Raw genomic sequence first — 16,788 nt, 5'->3', positions numbered from 1 at the left:
CTAAAAATAAATCAAAACTATGTTATATTTTAGCATCTTCAAAGTGGCCACACTTTGCCTAGATTTTGCAGAAATGTACTCTTGGCATTTTCTCAACCAATTTCTTGAGGTATCACCCTGGGATGATTTTAAACAGTATTGAAGGTGTTCCCATCTATGTTGGGCACTTATTGGCTGCTTTTCTTAATTATTTGGTCCAAGACATCCATTTCAAAAACATTTTTTTTTTTTTATTACATTTTAGTTTTATAATGAAATAAATTAATATGTTGGCACAATTATATTTTTGTCTATAAAACTAATTTAAAACATTTAAGCATACTCCTTCAGATCAAAAGATTTTTAAGATCATGAGAAACATTTCAGGCAAGTGACCCCAAACTTTTGAATGGTAGTGTGTGTGTGTATATATATATATATACATATATACACACACACACACACACTGGCGGCCAAACGTTTGGAATAATGTACAGATTTTGCTCTTGTGGAAAGGAATTGGTACTTTTATTCACCAAAGTGGCATTCAACTGATCACAATGTATAGTCAGGACATTAATAATGTGAAAAATTACTATTACAACTTGAAAGAAATGTTCAGAACTTCTTAAACTACTTCAAAGAGTTCTCATCAAAAAATCCTCCACGTGCAGCAATGACAGCTTTGCAGATCCTTGGCATTCTAGCTGTCAGTTTGTCCAGATACTCAGGTGACATTTCACCCCATGCTTCCTGTAGCACTTGCCATAGATGTGGCATAGTGTTGTCGGGCACTTCTCACACACATTACAGTCTAGCTGATCCCACAAAACTCAATGGGGTTAAGATCCATAACACTCTTTTCCAATTATCTGTTGTCCAATGTCTGTGTTTCTTTGCCCACTCTAACCTTTTTTTTTTTTTTTTTTTTTTTTTCAAAAGTGGCTTTTTCTTTGCAATTCTTCCCATAAGGCCTGCACCCCTGGGTCTTCTCTTTACTGTTGTACATGAAACTGGTGTTGAGCAGGTAGAGTTCAATGAAGCTGTCAGCTGAGGACATGGAGGCATCTATTTCTCAAACTAGAGTCTCTAGTTGTATCTGGGTCTTCCACATCTCTTTCTGTCCTTGTTAGAGCCAGTTGTCCTTTGTCTTTGAAGACTGTAGTGTACACCTTTATATGAAATCTTCAGTTTTTTTTTTTTTGGTAATTTCAAGCAACAATGATTGACTGATGAGTTTCTAGAGAAAGCTGTTTCTTTTTGCCATTTTTGACCTAATATTGATCTTAAGACATGCCAGTCTATTGCATATTGTGGCAACTCAAAAACAAATACAAATACAAAGACAATGTTAAGCTTCATTTAATGAACCAAATAGCTTTCAACTGTGTTTGATATAATGGCATGTGATTTTCTAGTGCCAAATTAGCAATTTAGCATGATTACTCAAGGACAAGGTGTTGGAGTGATGGCTGTTGGAAATGGGGCCTGTCTAGATTTGGTCAAAAATGACTTTTTTCAAATAGTGATGGTGCTGTTTTTTACATCGGTAATGTCCTGACTATACTTTGTGATCAGCTGAATGCCACTTTGGTGAATTAAAGTACCAATTTCCTTCCGAAATAGCTAAATCTGTACATTATTCCAAACTTTTGGCCGCTTGTGTGTGTGTGTGTGTGTGTGTGTGTGTGTGTGTGTGTGTGTGTGTGTGTGTGTGTATATATATAAACAAACAAAGAAAAACATGCATGGATGACTTTTTCACAATAAGACCAGTAACGTGCATTAAGAAAATAAAAGGGGTCAATTTAGATTTTATGCTGACTAATATTAACATATATTGACACCCTCTTTCTCTTTTTCTCTCACTTTCCTTCTTTTACTTGTTCTTTCTATATTTCATTCTGTTTTTCACCCTTTTTCTCTTTTTTTGCAGGAACATCTTGGGCCCAGTTAATGACCTACATCAGGACTCCTTTTACAATATGCAAGCTTCACAATCCTCTAAATCATGTAGCGGTCAGTTAGACTGCAGGTCTGCTAGGAGCCTCAGGTCAGGCCCCCCTAGCCAATGTTCTCCTGCTCCCTACCGACCCTGCTCTATCCCCATCATCCCCTCTGTCCACTCCTACCAGGACGAGGTCTCCTGTATGCAAACAGCCTCTACTAATGGAAGCAGCCACAGTTCAGCTTCCCTGGAAAGCACAGTGGATGGTTCTGCTGTCATTCAACAGTCTAACGCAACAGTGTCAAATCGAGTGTCTGGTAGACGAGCAGAAGTGGCCTCTTTACTAGACAAGGTTCAACAGCTCAGAGCCCTAGCACATGCCCAGAGGAAACAAGAGGACATCGGTGGCTCCATTCCTCAGGGGGCCAAAGAGACTGTGTGCATCCTTTTAGCAAATGGGGGTGAGCAAGGGTTAGTGGCCTCTTTTGGCCCCACAGAGACTCAATTAGTGAGCCCAAGAGACACATACAAATATGCCACAAAGACTGGCCAATGAGAGGGTTTGAGATGGGTCAACCAGACTAACCACAAACATCAGACTTCAGAGTGCTCTGCCAACCTGGGATACTACTGAACCATGCAATTTTTGAGGACTTGCTGTGAGTAGAAGTATGGGAGGGTGACATTCTCAAACATGTGAAAAGATAATTTATTTATATGCATTTATTTAAGGAGAAACTTCTACTTAGAAAAAGAAACCAAATAGTCTGTCATCTCCATGGTGTTTTTAATTGTATAAAATTTACATAAATATATATAAATGGATATAAATATATGAAGTCAAATTGGTGACCAAGTAAAAAAGTGGAATATGGGAATGAGAAACTTTTTTAAATGTATGAGCTCCTCCCCATCTTAAAAAGACTAAATGCTTGGTGGTTAAAAATATATATAAAAAAGGAATTGTTTTTTTCACTTGTTCCACTCCATATTTCCATCCAAGCTGAGCTTGTCCAACACACAATCTTGTGTTTTGCACCTGCAGCATCTAAGTTTACTATCACCCACCCAGTCACTGTCCTCTGCCCTGCCAAGGAATATGGCTTCATCTGCCTTGAGAACAGTGCAAACGGAACATGGATTACAATCAGACAAAACATCTAAATGATAATCATGTACAGTCATGAGGTAACTGATAGTTAAGCACTGCCTCCAAGTCATTGATTGGAAGAAATTGGTGTGTCTGTCAGTTTGTGGAGCAATCTGCATTGTTTTCTGTGCCTCAGTGTGCTCACTCCTCCTCAATTAATTTTGGTTCAGATAAAAGCAAAGATAACCTAAGTGAACAGAGCACATTGTACTGCACACCACCTGAGATGCACAAATGTGGCATCGCCTCTCTGAATGGAGAGAGATGATTCCTGCACAGGATAAGAGTGGGTAGGCAAAACCAACATGAGGAGCTTCTGTGTTTTTTGTTTTTTTCTAATGGAATGAACTGCTGCTTTATGAAGAAGGAAAAGGCGGGTGATAGCAGTGGTCACAATGAGTCTGTATGCTACCTTTTGTATTGGGACATACTATTTCTGTGATTTTTCTACCAAATGTGGTTAGAAAGAAAAATTAATAATGAATCGTTGGTGAAGCTGTTTCTTTGTTTCTTTTTTTTTTTCTTTTTTTTTTTTTTTTTTCTGACCCACAATTCACACAATTGTGCATGTTGATGGTATTGTTTTGCAGAGTTAAGCCATGAAGACGGACAGTTATTGGGTTTGGTAACAGTATTTGATAAATGTCACAATTGTATTCAAAAGTCACATGCCCTGAATGATTTACATGGAGTAAAAGGCATTATAAGTGACAAGCCTGCTTATTTCAGCCTAAATCCTGGTGTAACAACTTAAAACAAATAAATGGTCTGCTAAGTTTATAGATCAGTCTAAATAGCTGCATTATATGCTGTTGAGTGTCTGTTCATGCTTCTTTCTGAATTTCTGTATTTTTGTTTTAATGTGCTGTTTCTCTTTAAACATTTTTTAAGAGTGCCAGATGTGGCTCTGTTTTATATCCTTCTTTGTCTTCAATGCATCTTGAATTTATCTATCACCAGAGAATCTGTGTCCACCCTGCCAACCCAAGGCCAAGATAAAACAAAACATCTCCTGTTAAGGAAGCAAAGAAAAGGTTAGTCTGTGGCAAAAAGGGGCTATAAGGGTAGACAGATAAGAGTCTCGCATGATCTTATAAGACCTTTCCATGGCAGAGGCAATGCCCCCATCAGTGAATAGCTACGTGGACAGCATGTCTGTAAAGCTATATTATAAAACACCACCACCATCATGTGAAATGATGCTGTGATGCATCAGAAGTGACATGATACTGAAAATGGAGATCTGGGAAATCTGGATAGATTTGGATCTTAAAGGTGGATTATAATACTATATTAATGATTCAAAAGGTTTGGGTTAGTCATGGTGTATCTATGCACTGCATGTATTAAAATAAAAGTGGTTGGGGTGTCCTTTATATTTTCGTCCTTACTTGAACACTTGAATTTCATTTAATTGAGTTCAAAACCTTAAAACTGTTTACTGTTCAAAACAGTAAACTTTGCAAAGTTGATTCAGAGTCTTACATTCACCTCAACTCATTTTATGTGACCGATTTCTGCATCAATCTCCATATCTTTTCTCATTTCAAATCAATTATCTTTTCATTATCATTCAACTTTTACCATGGAAAATGCCATGTTAAAACAATTAGTTGGCATTTTCTCTCTGGAGGTCATTTTTTTTATTATTATTATTATTATTGATTATCAAATTGTGTAAGTGTTAGTTAAAGAGTTAGTTCACCCAAAAAGGAAAATGTTCTCATCATTTACTCACCCTTATGCCATCCCAGGTGTTTATGACTGACTTTCTTCATCAAAACATATTTGAAGAAAAATAGAAAAATATCTTAGCTCAGTAGGTCCTTAAAATGCAAGTGGATGGTGATCCAACCTTTGAAGCTCCAAAAAGAACAGACAGTCAGCATAAACATCATCCATATGACTCCATTGGTTAAATTAATGTCTTCTAAAGTGAAACGATTACTTTTGCTGCAAAAAGATAAATAATTAAGTACTTTTTAACTATAAATCATCGCTTCCGGTCAGCAGCAGTACGTGCATGTGACGTAATCACGTTGGCATGTTCACACGAGAACAGACGCATGTGTGGCACACCCGGAAGAGCAGCGCTGTGTACAACTGAGTAGGAGGAATGCTGTACAGATGCTCTGTTGGTTTTGGTTTAGACCTGTATCTGTATCTGTTTGTTTACTCACAATGAGGCATTTGTGTACTTATACTTGATGTCTCAACAGAGAAAAATGTGAGATTGCATCCATAACATGCCAACTTGAATACGTCAACTCCGCCCTCTCATGAATGTGCATTCGGCTGCTGACCGGAAGTAATGATTTATAGTTAAAAGTACTTAAATATGATCTTTTTTCATAGCAAAAGAGATTGTTTTGCTTTAGAAGACATTACTAAACCAGTGGAGTCATATGGATGACGTTTATGCTGACTGTCTGTTCGTTTTGGACCTTCAAAGGTCTTATCACCATCCATTTGCATTTTGAGGACCTACTGAGCTAAGATATTTTTCTATTTTTCTTCAAATGTGTTCTGATGAAGAAAGAAAGTCATGCACACCTGTGATGGCATGAGGATGAGTAAATGATGAGAGCATTTTCATTTTTGGGTGAACTATCCCTTTGTCACGCAAAAAAAGAACTTTAAAAAATCCATTATTAAGTGTTTAAAACTTTACATATGCAAAAAAGATGAAGCCACATTACTAACTGATCTATAAAATAGCAGACTCATTCATATCCAGGAAGCAGCAAATAAACTGTTCTTTATCTGTTACAGCTGAATATGTTCATTTTAAATTGAAATGATGTAGGGAAAATGTTTCATTTGAGCTGGACCATATTTGGACACTGGTGCTTAAGTATGTTGGAAATATATTTTTGCACAGTAATTACAATTTATGGCACTTTATGCTGTCATGCTGACTTATTACAGACTGTAAGGTACAGCATTTGTGACAACTTGATGAAACAATTACTGAAGACAATACACTGAAGGGACATCTTTGCAAGACCTGCCTTGACAGTATGCACACTCTGAAACTGTGCAAAAAACACAAAGTGCAAGTAAAATTTCACAGTTCTGTATAACAGCCCTTTGACATGTACTTTAATATGCAATTTCAAAATTGAGAAATTAAATTTCTGTTCATTCTTGTGAGAAATTGCATTATTGCCCCCTCAAATAAAATAGTTTGTTTTTCATTTAATTCATTTATTATTATGTTTTTTCACAATAAAGATGAATCTTCAGTGTGAATAATGCTAGAATGAGTGCTTTTTTAAAGGATTAAATTATTATTAAACTGTGTATCCAAAACTTCATATTATTTAATTAAAAATGTAGAGGTAATCTACAGACACAAATATTACAATTCTCCATTCTCAAAGTCTCTGTTGTCACAGTGACAGTGGATTAATACCTGCTTTACAGTGGTATTCATTTGCACATGCAGTTACCATTTCTGAAATGACTTTCAGGCATGATAAAACAAGTTGCTGTTCTATGTAATATATTTTGTATAGACATTGCCCTTTTTTTCCACATTCAGGACAGCATGCCTTAAATTACAGATTAATTTAGGGAAACATGCAAAAGCTGACAAGACATGCTATTTTAAGCATCTGAAAGACAGTCCTCAGTAGATTTGAATCAGCTCGAACATTTGTATTTTATTTATATTTGTGTGTGTTATCATGCTTGCAATCCTTCGGTGTTGTCTTGTGGAGGATTCCGTCTGACCGGGGTGGCAGTTTGTCTACTGAGACGGAACGCTATGTCCTGCCAGACACGGGCGGAATGTTGTTATGGACCATGCGCGACACAGATGGGTTAAAGGAATAATTCACCCAAAAATGAAAATTTGCTGATAATTTACTCACCCTCAGGCCATCCAAGATGTATCTGAGTTTCTTTCTTCATCAAAACAGAATTTAAGATTTTTAGGATTTCATTTCAGGCCTCAAACTTTAGAAAATGCAAGTGAATGTATATTTATGGTGCATCAAAATAATCCACACGACTCCAGTCGACGAATAAAGTTCTTCTGAACTGAAACAATTGATTATTTTTAGAAACAAAACAATACTTATATACTTTTTAACTACAAATGTTCGCTTCTGTACACCTCTGTGACGTGCGGTTATGAGAGGGATGACGTAAGCTCATTGGTAAGGTCGCCACGTGGAGGAGGAGGCAGGAAAGTATATAAGTATTGTTTTGTTTCTAAAAAGAATCAATCGTTTGGGTTCAGAAGAACTTTATTAGTCGACTGGAGTCGTGTGAATTATTTTGTACATGCATTGTTTAAAGGAGGAGGCCTGAAATGAAATCCTAAAAATCTTAAATTCTGTTTTGATGAAGACACATCTTGGATGGCCTGAGGGTGAGTAAATTATCAGCAAATTTAAATTTTTTGTGAACTATTCCTTTAAGCCTTTGCACACCATCTCCAGGACATGAGCAGGGTCCGAGTTGGGGTGGCAGTCTCAGTTTTAGGGTGGTAGCTGCCACCCCATGCCACCCTTCTGGCCCTGCCCCTGTACTTAAAGTTTTTTAGTCTTTGTAGTTCTTTTTTGTTTTCTTCATGTATACCTGTTTCTATTTGTGGCTATTCTTTTTGATTATATCTCTCTCTCTCCTCCATCCCCTTAACATGTTACCTGGCTGTGAATCAGAAATTACAGCACATTACCTCCACTGATACCAACCACCCCTTACAACGTAGCTAGCTATCTCTTCTCTCTCTCTCTCTCTCTCTCTCTCTCTCTCTCTCTCTCTCTCTCAATCCAAAACCCCAAACAACCCTCTATCCAGCTATCTCAGCATATTATGCATGAGGTCAACCCAGAGAGAAAAAAGGTAGAGCGAGTGAGATAGAATTGCAAAAAACTCTTCACTCGCCCCCTGCTGGTTAATAGCAGAATGCACTTCCCACAGTGAAAGAAAATTATGTATTTGGTTGTAGGAATGAGTAACTAACTACTCATAAGAACTTATAGACTCTAAAGTAATATTAAAAAGGTCAATATTTAATAATAATTAAGTGTCAAACACAGAGAACATGGTGTTTACTGTCCCTACTGGCAATAAAATAATTTAATTAAAACAAAAAAAAGAATGCTCAAACCTAAATATAATATACATCTGTTTAAATATAGTCAACAGCATACATTTGACCCGTGCATTAAGATAATGCAGTTTTTTCACTGTAAAATGTATGAAATGTTAGTTTTTGTCCATTTGTGTTCACAGGAGAGGTGTGATTTGATGTTCATATTGGAGGCTTGTCTCTAAACAATTGTCACTTCACCCTCCCAACTCTTACATTCTCCAGATGTCAGTAAGTCTCCTCTGACTTACCAGAGTTGTGGGAACACAGGCTCACTCCAGGTGGATTTGTATTCCTAAAATGTACTCTTTCTGATGTGTATTTTGGTCAAACATCACTTTAGGTGTATGTGACAGAGATGAGCCTCTCCATCTTTACCTCGGGTCCCCAGCCAAGAATTTTCACCCCAGAAGAATGACAATGATCCAAGAGGATTGTTGAATTAATTATAATTAATTATAGAAATTGGAGCAAGTTTACCATCTGAATATCAACAAAAACAAAGAAAAAAAAAAAACAACTATTCATATGAAAATTAATGAACACAGTAAAGGATAGATTAATAAAAGTGTTTAAACTGGATGTACTGTATGGCAGTATTGTATGGTAGCTGTTAGGTTATGTTATAAGAAAAGATTAAAGAGCCTTATTAATGATTAAGCAAATAATTCAATAATTTTCTTTGTTTACTTTAGCTATACAGTCTAAATCATGATAGATAATCATTTTTGGCATTGTTTTAATAAATACTTGCAGTAGAAAAATGGTTCAACAAACTGATTGATGCCATGAACTAGACTGATACAGTGAACTAGATGGATGCAGTGAAATAGATATGTCTATTCTTACCAACCTGTCTCATAGAATCACGTTACTTATATTTTGCAAAATTATTTATATGTGCCTAAAGGATCACCCTTGCACTTTAAGTGCTCTGGTTACATTGAAACACGTCATTCTGGGTGGATTATGAAAATTGGTAGTTCCCTATCTGTCACTCACTCGATGTTGTGTCGATGTAGTGACACTAGGGGTCACTCTTGGGAGCCCGAGACATCTCTGGTCTTTGATAGAAGGCCAATGGAAATTGGTGAGTGGTATTTGCATGCCACTCCCCTGGACATACGGGTATAAAAGGACCTGGTATGCAACCACTCATTCAGATTTTCTCTTCGGAGCCGAACAGTCATGCTCATTGAGCTGAATTCCCACAACTGTTCATTCACCTCTGCTGGATCTGACGGCACATTTCAGCGGCTTCTCCCTCCTCTGCACTGGTGCACTGCAGAGAATGCCCCTGGGCGCTTCGGCAGAAATAAAAGAGTATATTTCTCTAAAAGAGTATATTTCTCTAAAAGAGTGGCACACACGGAACGTCTTCTTAAAGATACGTTTTTTTAAAGATGCCTTTCTGATTGTGTGTTATTCCTGGTTGCGCTCGTTATCTCTCGCCATCTGACGGTGACGATCACTGTCTTTCGTGTCTGGGCACTGCTCACGCGGAGACAGCGTTCGTGGATGGTCATGTACTCATTGCAAGGACATGTCCATGGCAACGATGCGGTCGCGGCTCGCCTTCATAAGAATGCAAGCCACCCCAGAGGCTCCCCGCCTCGGTCCATTTACCCACGGGTATGAGGCCAGCGCGGCTAGCACTGGGGGCAATTTGGGAACCCCAATGGGACCGCCTCCGCCGGGTATCCCCCCACGGACCTCCCATTCCCCAACACGCACGTCTACACCGATCGGCCTTCCGGATGAGTCCGCCGGCTCCTCTCATGTCGAGTTTGACCTCTTATTTGGAACCCGCAAAAGTGATGAGCTCTTGAGCGCAGCATCGGAGAGCGGGCTCGTCCACTCGGATGCAGAAGCCTCAGCCGCCCTTTGGGGACGATTGCCCAGTCACAGGCTGATGCGGAGATGATGACATGCTTTCCCGGGCAGCCGCGAGCGTCAGCTAGAATGGAACCCTTCACTCTTCCCTGAACCCTCACGCCTCGATGATTGGTTCCTGGACTCGGGCGCCGCTCAAAGCCATGCCCCACCCCCAGCATGAAGAGCTGACAAGGTCATGGGAGGCACTTTTTTACTGCCTGGTCCCGATCTTTTCAGCTTCCCTGCCCTCACTACCCTCGATGGTGGGGCAGCCAAGGGCTATTCGGCAATCCCCCGGTGCTGCACCTATGCCCGCAGAGAGCCGCCATCTGGCGAGGGTGCCCGAAGCCCCCGTCCAAGGCCTGTAGGTTTACGTCATCTCTGACGGCCAAGGCCTACGGTGCCGCTGGACAAGCCGCCTCTTCCCTGCACGCCATGGCTCTCCTGCAAGTCTGCAAAGGCGCTAAAGAAACTGCACGAGGGTAGTTCCGCCCCGGGATTGATGCAGGAACTGCGCTCGGCGACCGACCTCACTCTCCAAGCGACGGCGCTCATGGCGCGGTCTCTCGGGCGGATGATGTCCACATTAGTGGTCCAGGAGCGCCACCTTTGGCTCAACCTGGTCGAGATGGGTGAGGCCGACAGGACATGGTTCCTTGCTGCCCCCATCTCCCAGGCTGGCCTATTCGGCAACACTGTAAAGGACTTTGCCCAGCAGTTCTCGACGGTGGAGCAGTAGACAGAGGCTATCCGGTATATCCTGCCCCGGTGCAGCTCAAGATCCCGTACCCCGTCTGCTCATTGCCAAGGGCGTCCCCCTGCGGTGACTGCACCAGCTCCGCCGCAGCACGCCCCTTCGGCCCAGCCCCGGCGTGGAGCCCACGGCAGGAAGCAGACGCCACCAGTCTCGCGGCCGTCAAGAACCCGTGAAAGGCTTCAAAGCGCCCTTGAGATGGGAGACCCAGGGATGACGAAACCCACTGCTCTGGAACTGGTAAGCAGACCTCTCCATCCCCCGGTTGAAGGCCGGGAGGAGAATCTTTTTGTTACCTTTTGCATTTGATTGCGCTGCATGCCCAAGTGGCTGCAGTACCCAAGAGTTAAGCAAGGGCGGTTTCCTTGTCCCCTGGGTCACGTATCCGATGTGCACGGCCATCATCTCGACCACCGTTCACCACTCTATTTGGTAGGTTTTGCGCTCCAGCAACGGTCTTCCGTCCCTGAGCGCCCAGCTGTGGCACAAATCCGCCCCCGATGTGACAGTCTCCACGGGTCACAAGGACAGGCCTCTTCCTCCCCCATCCCAGGCTGTTCCGGGGTGGTCACAAGAAGCCAGATAAGTGCTTCGATGTCCCTAGACTCAGCACAGCCACAACATGGTGTGGCACCTCGAGCTCTGCCCTGCCGCGAGGCCCCACCTGCCGGTACGTCTGACGAAGTTGTCCCATTGGTCCCCCTTGCGCGGAACTTGGACGCGTTTCTTGCGCTTTCCAATCCGTCGCGATGGCTGGTCCGGACCGTCCAACTCGGCTACGCGATTCAGTTCGCCAGGCATCCGCACAGGTTCAGTGGTATCCACTTCACCTTGGTGAAAGACGAAAACGCTGCTACCTTGCGCGCGGAGATCACTACCCTCCTACGGAAGGGCGCGATAGAACCTGTCCCTCCGGCCGAGATGAAGAAGGGGTTTTTCAGCCCCTACTTCATCGTACCAAAAAAAGGCGGTGGGTTGCGGCCAATCTTGGACCGTCGAGTACTGAACCGGGCTTTACACAGACTCTTGTTCAAGATGCTGATGCAAAAATGCATTCTGGCGAGTGTCCGGCAACAAGATTGGTTCGCAGCGGTAGACCTGAAGGACGCGTACTCCCACGTCTCGATCCTTTCTCGACACAGACCCTTTCTGAGGTTTGCATTCGAGGGTCAGGCGTATCAGTACAAGGTCCTCCCTTTCGGCCTGTCCTTATCTCCTCGCGTCTTCACAAAGGTTGCAGAGGCAGACCTTGCCCCATTAAGGGAGGTGGACATTCGTATTCTCAACTGTCTCGACGACTGGCTAATCTTAGCTCACTCTCGGGTCATGTTGTGCACACACATGGACTTGGTGCTCTCACACCTCAGTCGACTAGGGCTTCGGGTCATCTGGGAAAAGAGCAAGCTCTTCCCGGTTCAGAGCATCTCTTTTCTTGGTTTGGAGTTGGACTCTGTCTCTTAGCGCGCCTCACGAACGAGCGTGTCCAGTCAGTGTTGGCCTATTTGAAGGCGTTCAAACAGAAAACAGCGGTTCCACTGAAACTTTCAGAGGCTCCTGTGGCATATGGCATCCTCAGCGGTGGCCACCCCGCTCGGGTTGATGCATATGAGACCGCTTCAGCACTGGCTTCAGACTCGAGTCCAGAGATGGGCATGGCGCCGCGGGACACATCGCGTGGTCACCACGCCGGTCTGTCACTGTCTTTTCAGCCCTTGGACCGACCGCTCGTTTCTACGGGCAGGTGTTCCCCTAGAACTGGTCTACAGGTGTGTCGTGGTCACGACAGACACATCCAAAATGGGCTGGGGTGCTGACTGCAACAGGCACGCAGCTGCTGGCTGGTGGACGAGCCCGTGACTGCATTGGCACATCAACTGCCTCGAGTTATTGGCAATTCTGCTCGCCCTGCGGAGGTTTCGGCCATTAATCCAGGGCAAGCACATGTTAGTTCGGACAGACAACACGGCAATGGTAGCATATGTCAACCACCAAGGCAGTCTGCGCTCTCGTTGTATGTCGCAACTAGCCCGCCATCTCCTCCTCTGGAGTCAGCAGCACTTCAACTCGCTGCAGGCCACTCACATCCCGGGCAACCTCAACACTACAGTGGACGCGCTGTCACGACAGGTTACCCTCTGGGGAGAGTAAGGTCTCCACCCACAGGTGATCCAGCTGATTTGGAGCTGATTCAGACAGGCACAGGTGCACCTGTTCGCATCCCAAGAATCCTCCCACTGCCTGCTTTGGTACACCCAGACCAAGGCCCCCCTTGGCATAAACACGCTGGCACACAGCTGGCCCCCTGGCATGCGCAAATATGCGTTTCCCCCAGTGAGCCTACTTGCACAGACCCTGTGCAAGGTCAGGGAGGATGAGGAGCAGGTCGTCCTGGTAGCACCCTACTGGCCCACCCAGATGTGGTTCTCGGACCTCACGCTCCTCGCGACAGCCCCCCCTGGTGAATTCCCCTGAGGAAGGAAGGGGCACCATCTGGCACCCGTGACCAGACCTCTGGAATCTCCATGTCTGGCCCCTGGATGGGATGCGGAAGACCTAAGTGGTCTACCACCCACGGTGGTAGACACGATCACTCAGGCTAGGGCCCCCTCTACGAGGTGCCTGTATGCCTTTAAGTGGCATCTGTTCGCTAAGTGGTGTTCTTCCCGACGGGAAGACCCCCAGAGATGTGCAGTCGGATCAGTGCTTTCCTTCCTGCAGGAGAGGTTGGAAGGGTGGCTGTCCCCTTCCACCTTGAAGGTGTACGTTGCCGCCATAGCAGCTCACCACAATGCAGTCGACGGTAAGTCCTTAGGGAAGCACGACCTGATCATCAGGTTCCTTAGAGGTGCCAGGAGGCTGAATCCCTTCAGACCACACCTCGTTCCCTCATGGGACCTCTCTGTAGTTCTTCAGGGTCTACAGAGAGCCCCCTTTGAGCCTTTGCAGTCAGCTGAGCTTAAGGCACTCTCCTTGAAGACTGCCCTCCTGACTGCACTCACTTCCATCAAGAGGGTAGGAGACCTGCAATCGTCCTCTGTCAGCGAAATGTGCCTGGAGTTCGGTCCGGGCTACTCTCATGTGATCCTGAGACCCCGACCGGGCTATGTGCCCAAGGTTCCCACGACCCCTTTTAGGGACCAGGTGGTGAATCTGCGAGCGCTGCCCCAGGAGGAGGCAGACCCAGCCCTATCGTTGCTGTGTCCGGTGCACGCTTTACGCATCTATTTGGATAATGATGAGCTTTAGAATCTCTGAGCAGCTCTTTGTCTGCTTTGGTGTACAGAGGAAAGGAAGTGCTGTCTCCAAGCAGAGGATCGCCCACTGGCTCATTGACGCCATAGCTATGGCATATCTCGCCCAGGACATGCCGCCCCCGGTAAGGCTACGAGCCCATTCTATCAGGGGTGTAGCGGCCTCCTGGGCCCTGGCCAGGGGTGCCTCTCTAACAGATATTTGCAGAGCAGCAGGCTGGGCAACACCCAACACCTTTGCAAGGTTCTACAACCTCCGGGTGGAACTGGTTTCGTCCCAGGTAGTGGCACGCAATACAAGCGGATAAGCCCGGGATAGCCGGCCAGGTGTATTGCTTGCACATAGTGCCGTCCACCTCCTTTTGAGCTGAAGACGTGCGCCATTAATTCCCGGTAGTGTTCACAAACTATGTTCCCTGGTTGACTTCCTCTGAGCCCTGTGGCAGTCGAGTTTTCGGAGAGACTCGCTGCCAGCCCAGTACATGTGCTAACTAAGAGTCCTGTTCTGGGGTAGGTGCTCCGCATGTGGCGGTTCCCTGTAAGGCTAACCCCATGCGATATATATCTTCCACTAATTCGTTTCCCTGTTGGCAAACTGCGTCTTCCTTGGGCAGAACCTCTCTGCCCCACTCTCCATGTTTGTAGTAACTCCTCCCCCGTTGGGTAGGATCTACCTTGAAGACTCTCCACATGGTTGGAAAGACCATGTAACATATTCTTCCTCTTAAATATCCCCCCCTCTCTTTGGGCGAGGTGTGGTCTCCGCGGTGTCTTCCCCTTGGGAGGGACACCCACCCAACTAGATCTGGCAGCCCAGTCGGATAATCCCCCTTCTTTTTTACGGAGTGGAAAAAGAGAAGGGGAAAAGAGGCCACGACTGGGTCAGCCTGTCTCTATCTTTGGGGTAGTCGACTTGTCCCCAAAGGGCCATTCGACACTCATAACTATGTTGGGGGAGGTTATGTGTTGACCTGGTGTGCTGGCTATGAGGCACACAGTAGTCTGCCCACCACTCACTGCCAGTTCACATAATACAGTTCAGCCAGTTGTGGCGTTTCGTATAGGGACCCCTAGTGTCACTACATCGACACAATGTCGGGTGGGTGATAGATAGGCAACATCATGGTTACTTGTGTAACCTCCGTTCCCTGATGGAGGGAACGAGGTGTTGTGTCCCTCCTGCCACAATGCTGAATTACCCGCTGAAATGGCCGGACCTTATATCGGCTCCTCAGCATAAAACCTGAATGAGTGGTTGCATACCAGCTCCTTTTATACCCGTATGTCCGGGGGAGTGGCATGCAAATACCACTCACCAATTTTCATTGGCCTTTTATCAAAGACCAGAGGTGTCTCGGGCTCCCAAGAGTGACCCCTAGTGTCACTATATCGACACAACATCTCGTTCCCTCCATCAGGGAACGGAGGTTACACAAGTAACCATGACGTTTTGCATATTCCTAAACACTAGCAACCAATTTGGCGACCTCCAGCGAGGTTGCATTTTTAAACTGGCAGCAGTTTCCAGTGACAAAGCAACAGTCGTAAAGTCATAAAGCAACAAAATAAAGCAACGTGTTGTAAGCTTGCTGTTATTAATGCTGTATGGTGTTTTACAGAATTAGAAAACATCAGTTTAAAAAGATGTTTATATTATTGTAAATAAACTAGGAGATATTGTACATTGCAAAATGTAATATGTTTATAAATGAGCTCCAACTCCAAGGTGTTGATAACATTTAGCACTTTAACAGTACTGAAAACACACACATACACATAATGACTTTCAAATATTTATAGTGTCCCACTGTGAAGACACAAAACTGCAGCAGTTTGTTTTTGATCCAAACTGCTCTCACTGGGAGTTCAAAATTCAGCATTTACACAAATAAAAAGAAGACATGTTTAGCTCCAGCAAAGTTTTTTTTTGGGGGGGGGGGGGGGGGGGGGGAATCTAATTCTCAAGAATAATTTTGCATTTCGGCTTGTTGGTTGTTAGAAGTTATTACTTGTTGAGTGTTTGAAGTCAGTTGCAAAAGAAATCAAGGATCTGTAGCTTGGTTAGTTTAGCACAATTGATAACTGCTATGAACATATAGTTTCCTAGTTACCTGAGTTATCAGCTATTATTTATCAATATGAGGCTTGTTTGCATGTTAATTAGGGGTGGGTTACTGTAAAGTTACTTTAAAGGCCAACTGCCAGTAAGAAACCCTTAGTCACAATAAACTTACAATTATAACTAAGGGTTTTGTTAACTTAAAGGAATGTTCCGGGTTCAATACAAGTTAAGCTAAACTGACAGCATTTGTGGCATATTGTTGATAACCACAAAAATTAATTTCGTCTTGTTCCTCCTTTTCTTTAAAAAAAAATTTAAAAAAGCAAAAATCGAAGTTACAATGAGGCACTTACAATGGAAGTGAATGGGGATGATTAAAGTGAACGTAGCTAATTTTTGGAGGGTTTAAACACAAAAATGTGAAGCTTATAATTTTATAAAAGCACTTGCATTAATTCTTCTGTTTTAACTTGTGTATTATTTGAGCTGTAGTGTTTTAGGGTTTTGGGGTTTGTTGACATTACATCATCATAGTAACGAAGTTGTAAAAGTGGCTATAACTTTACACAGAAAATGTTTGTAAGTTGTACACTGAAATGATATTTACACACATATCCATAAAGTTTTGTGGTTATACCTTTGAAAAAGTGAGTATTTTAATGTTA

The 16,788-nt window shown here is 43.7% G+C and overlaps 1 protein-coding gene across 1 annotated transcript in view; it reads left to right on the top strand.

Annotated features, from left to right (window-relative positions):
- LOC127412351 (pro-neuregulin-3, membrane-bound isoform) overlaps positions 1–4,453 on the top strand; it is a 544,136-nt gene extending 539,683 nt beyond the window's left edge. Inside the window, 1 exon segment of the mRNA XM_051648631.1 lies at positions 1,916–4,453. Within this exon segment, the coding sequence (XP_051504591.1) occupies positions 1,916–2,483 (568 nt within the window). The 3' untranslated portion in view covers positions 2,484–4,453.
- Positions 4,454–16,788: the final 12,335 nt, after the last annotated feature.

Source organism: Myxocyprinus asiaticus, chromosome 21, assembly GCF_019703515.2.
Source record: "Myxocyprinus asiaticus isolate MX2 ecotype Aquarium Trade chromosome 21, UBuf_Myxa_2, whole genome shotgun sequence".
NCBI lineage: Eukaryota > Metazoa > Chordata > Actinopteri > Cypriniformes > Catostomidae > Myxocyprinus > Myxocyprinus asiaticus.
This window is presented reverse-complemented; position numbering and strand designations above follow the sequence as displayed.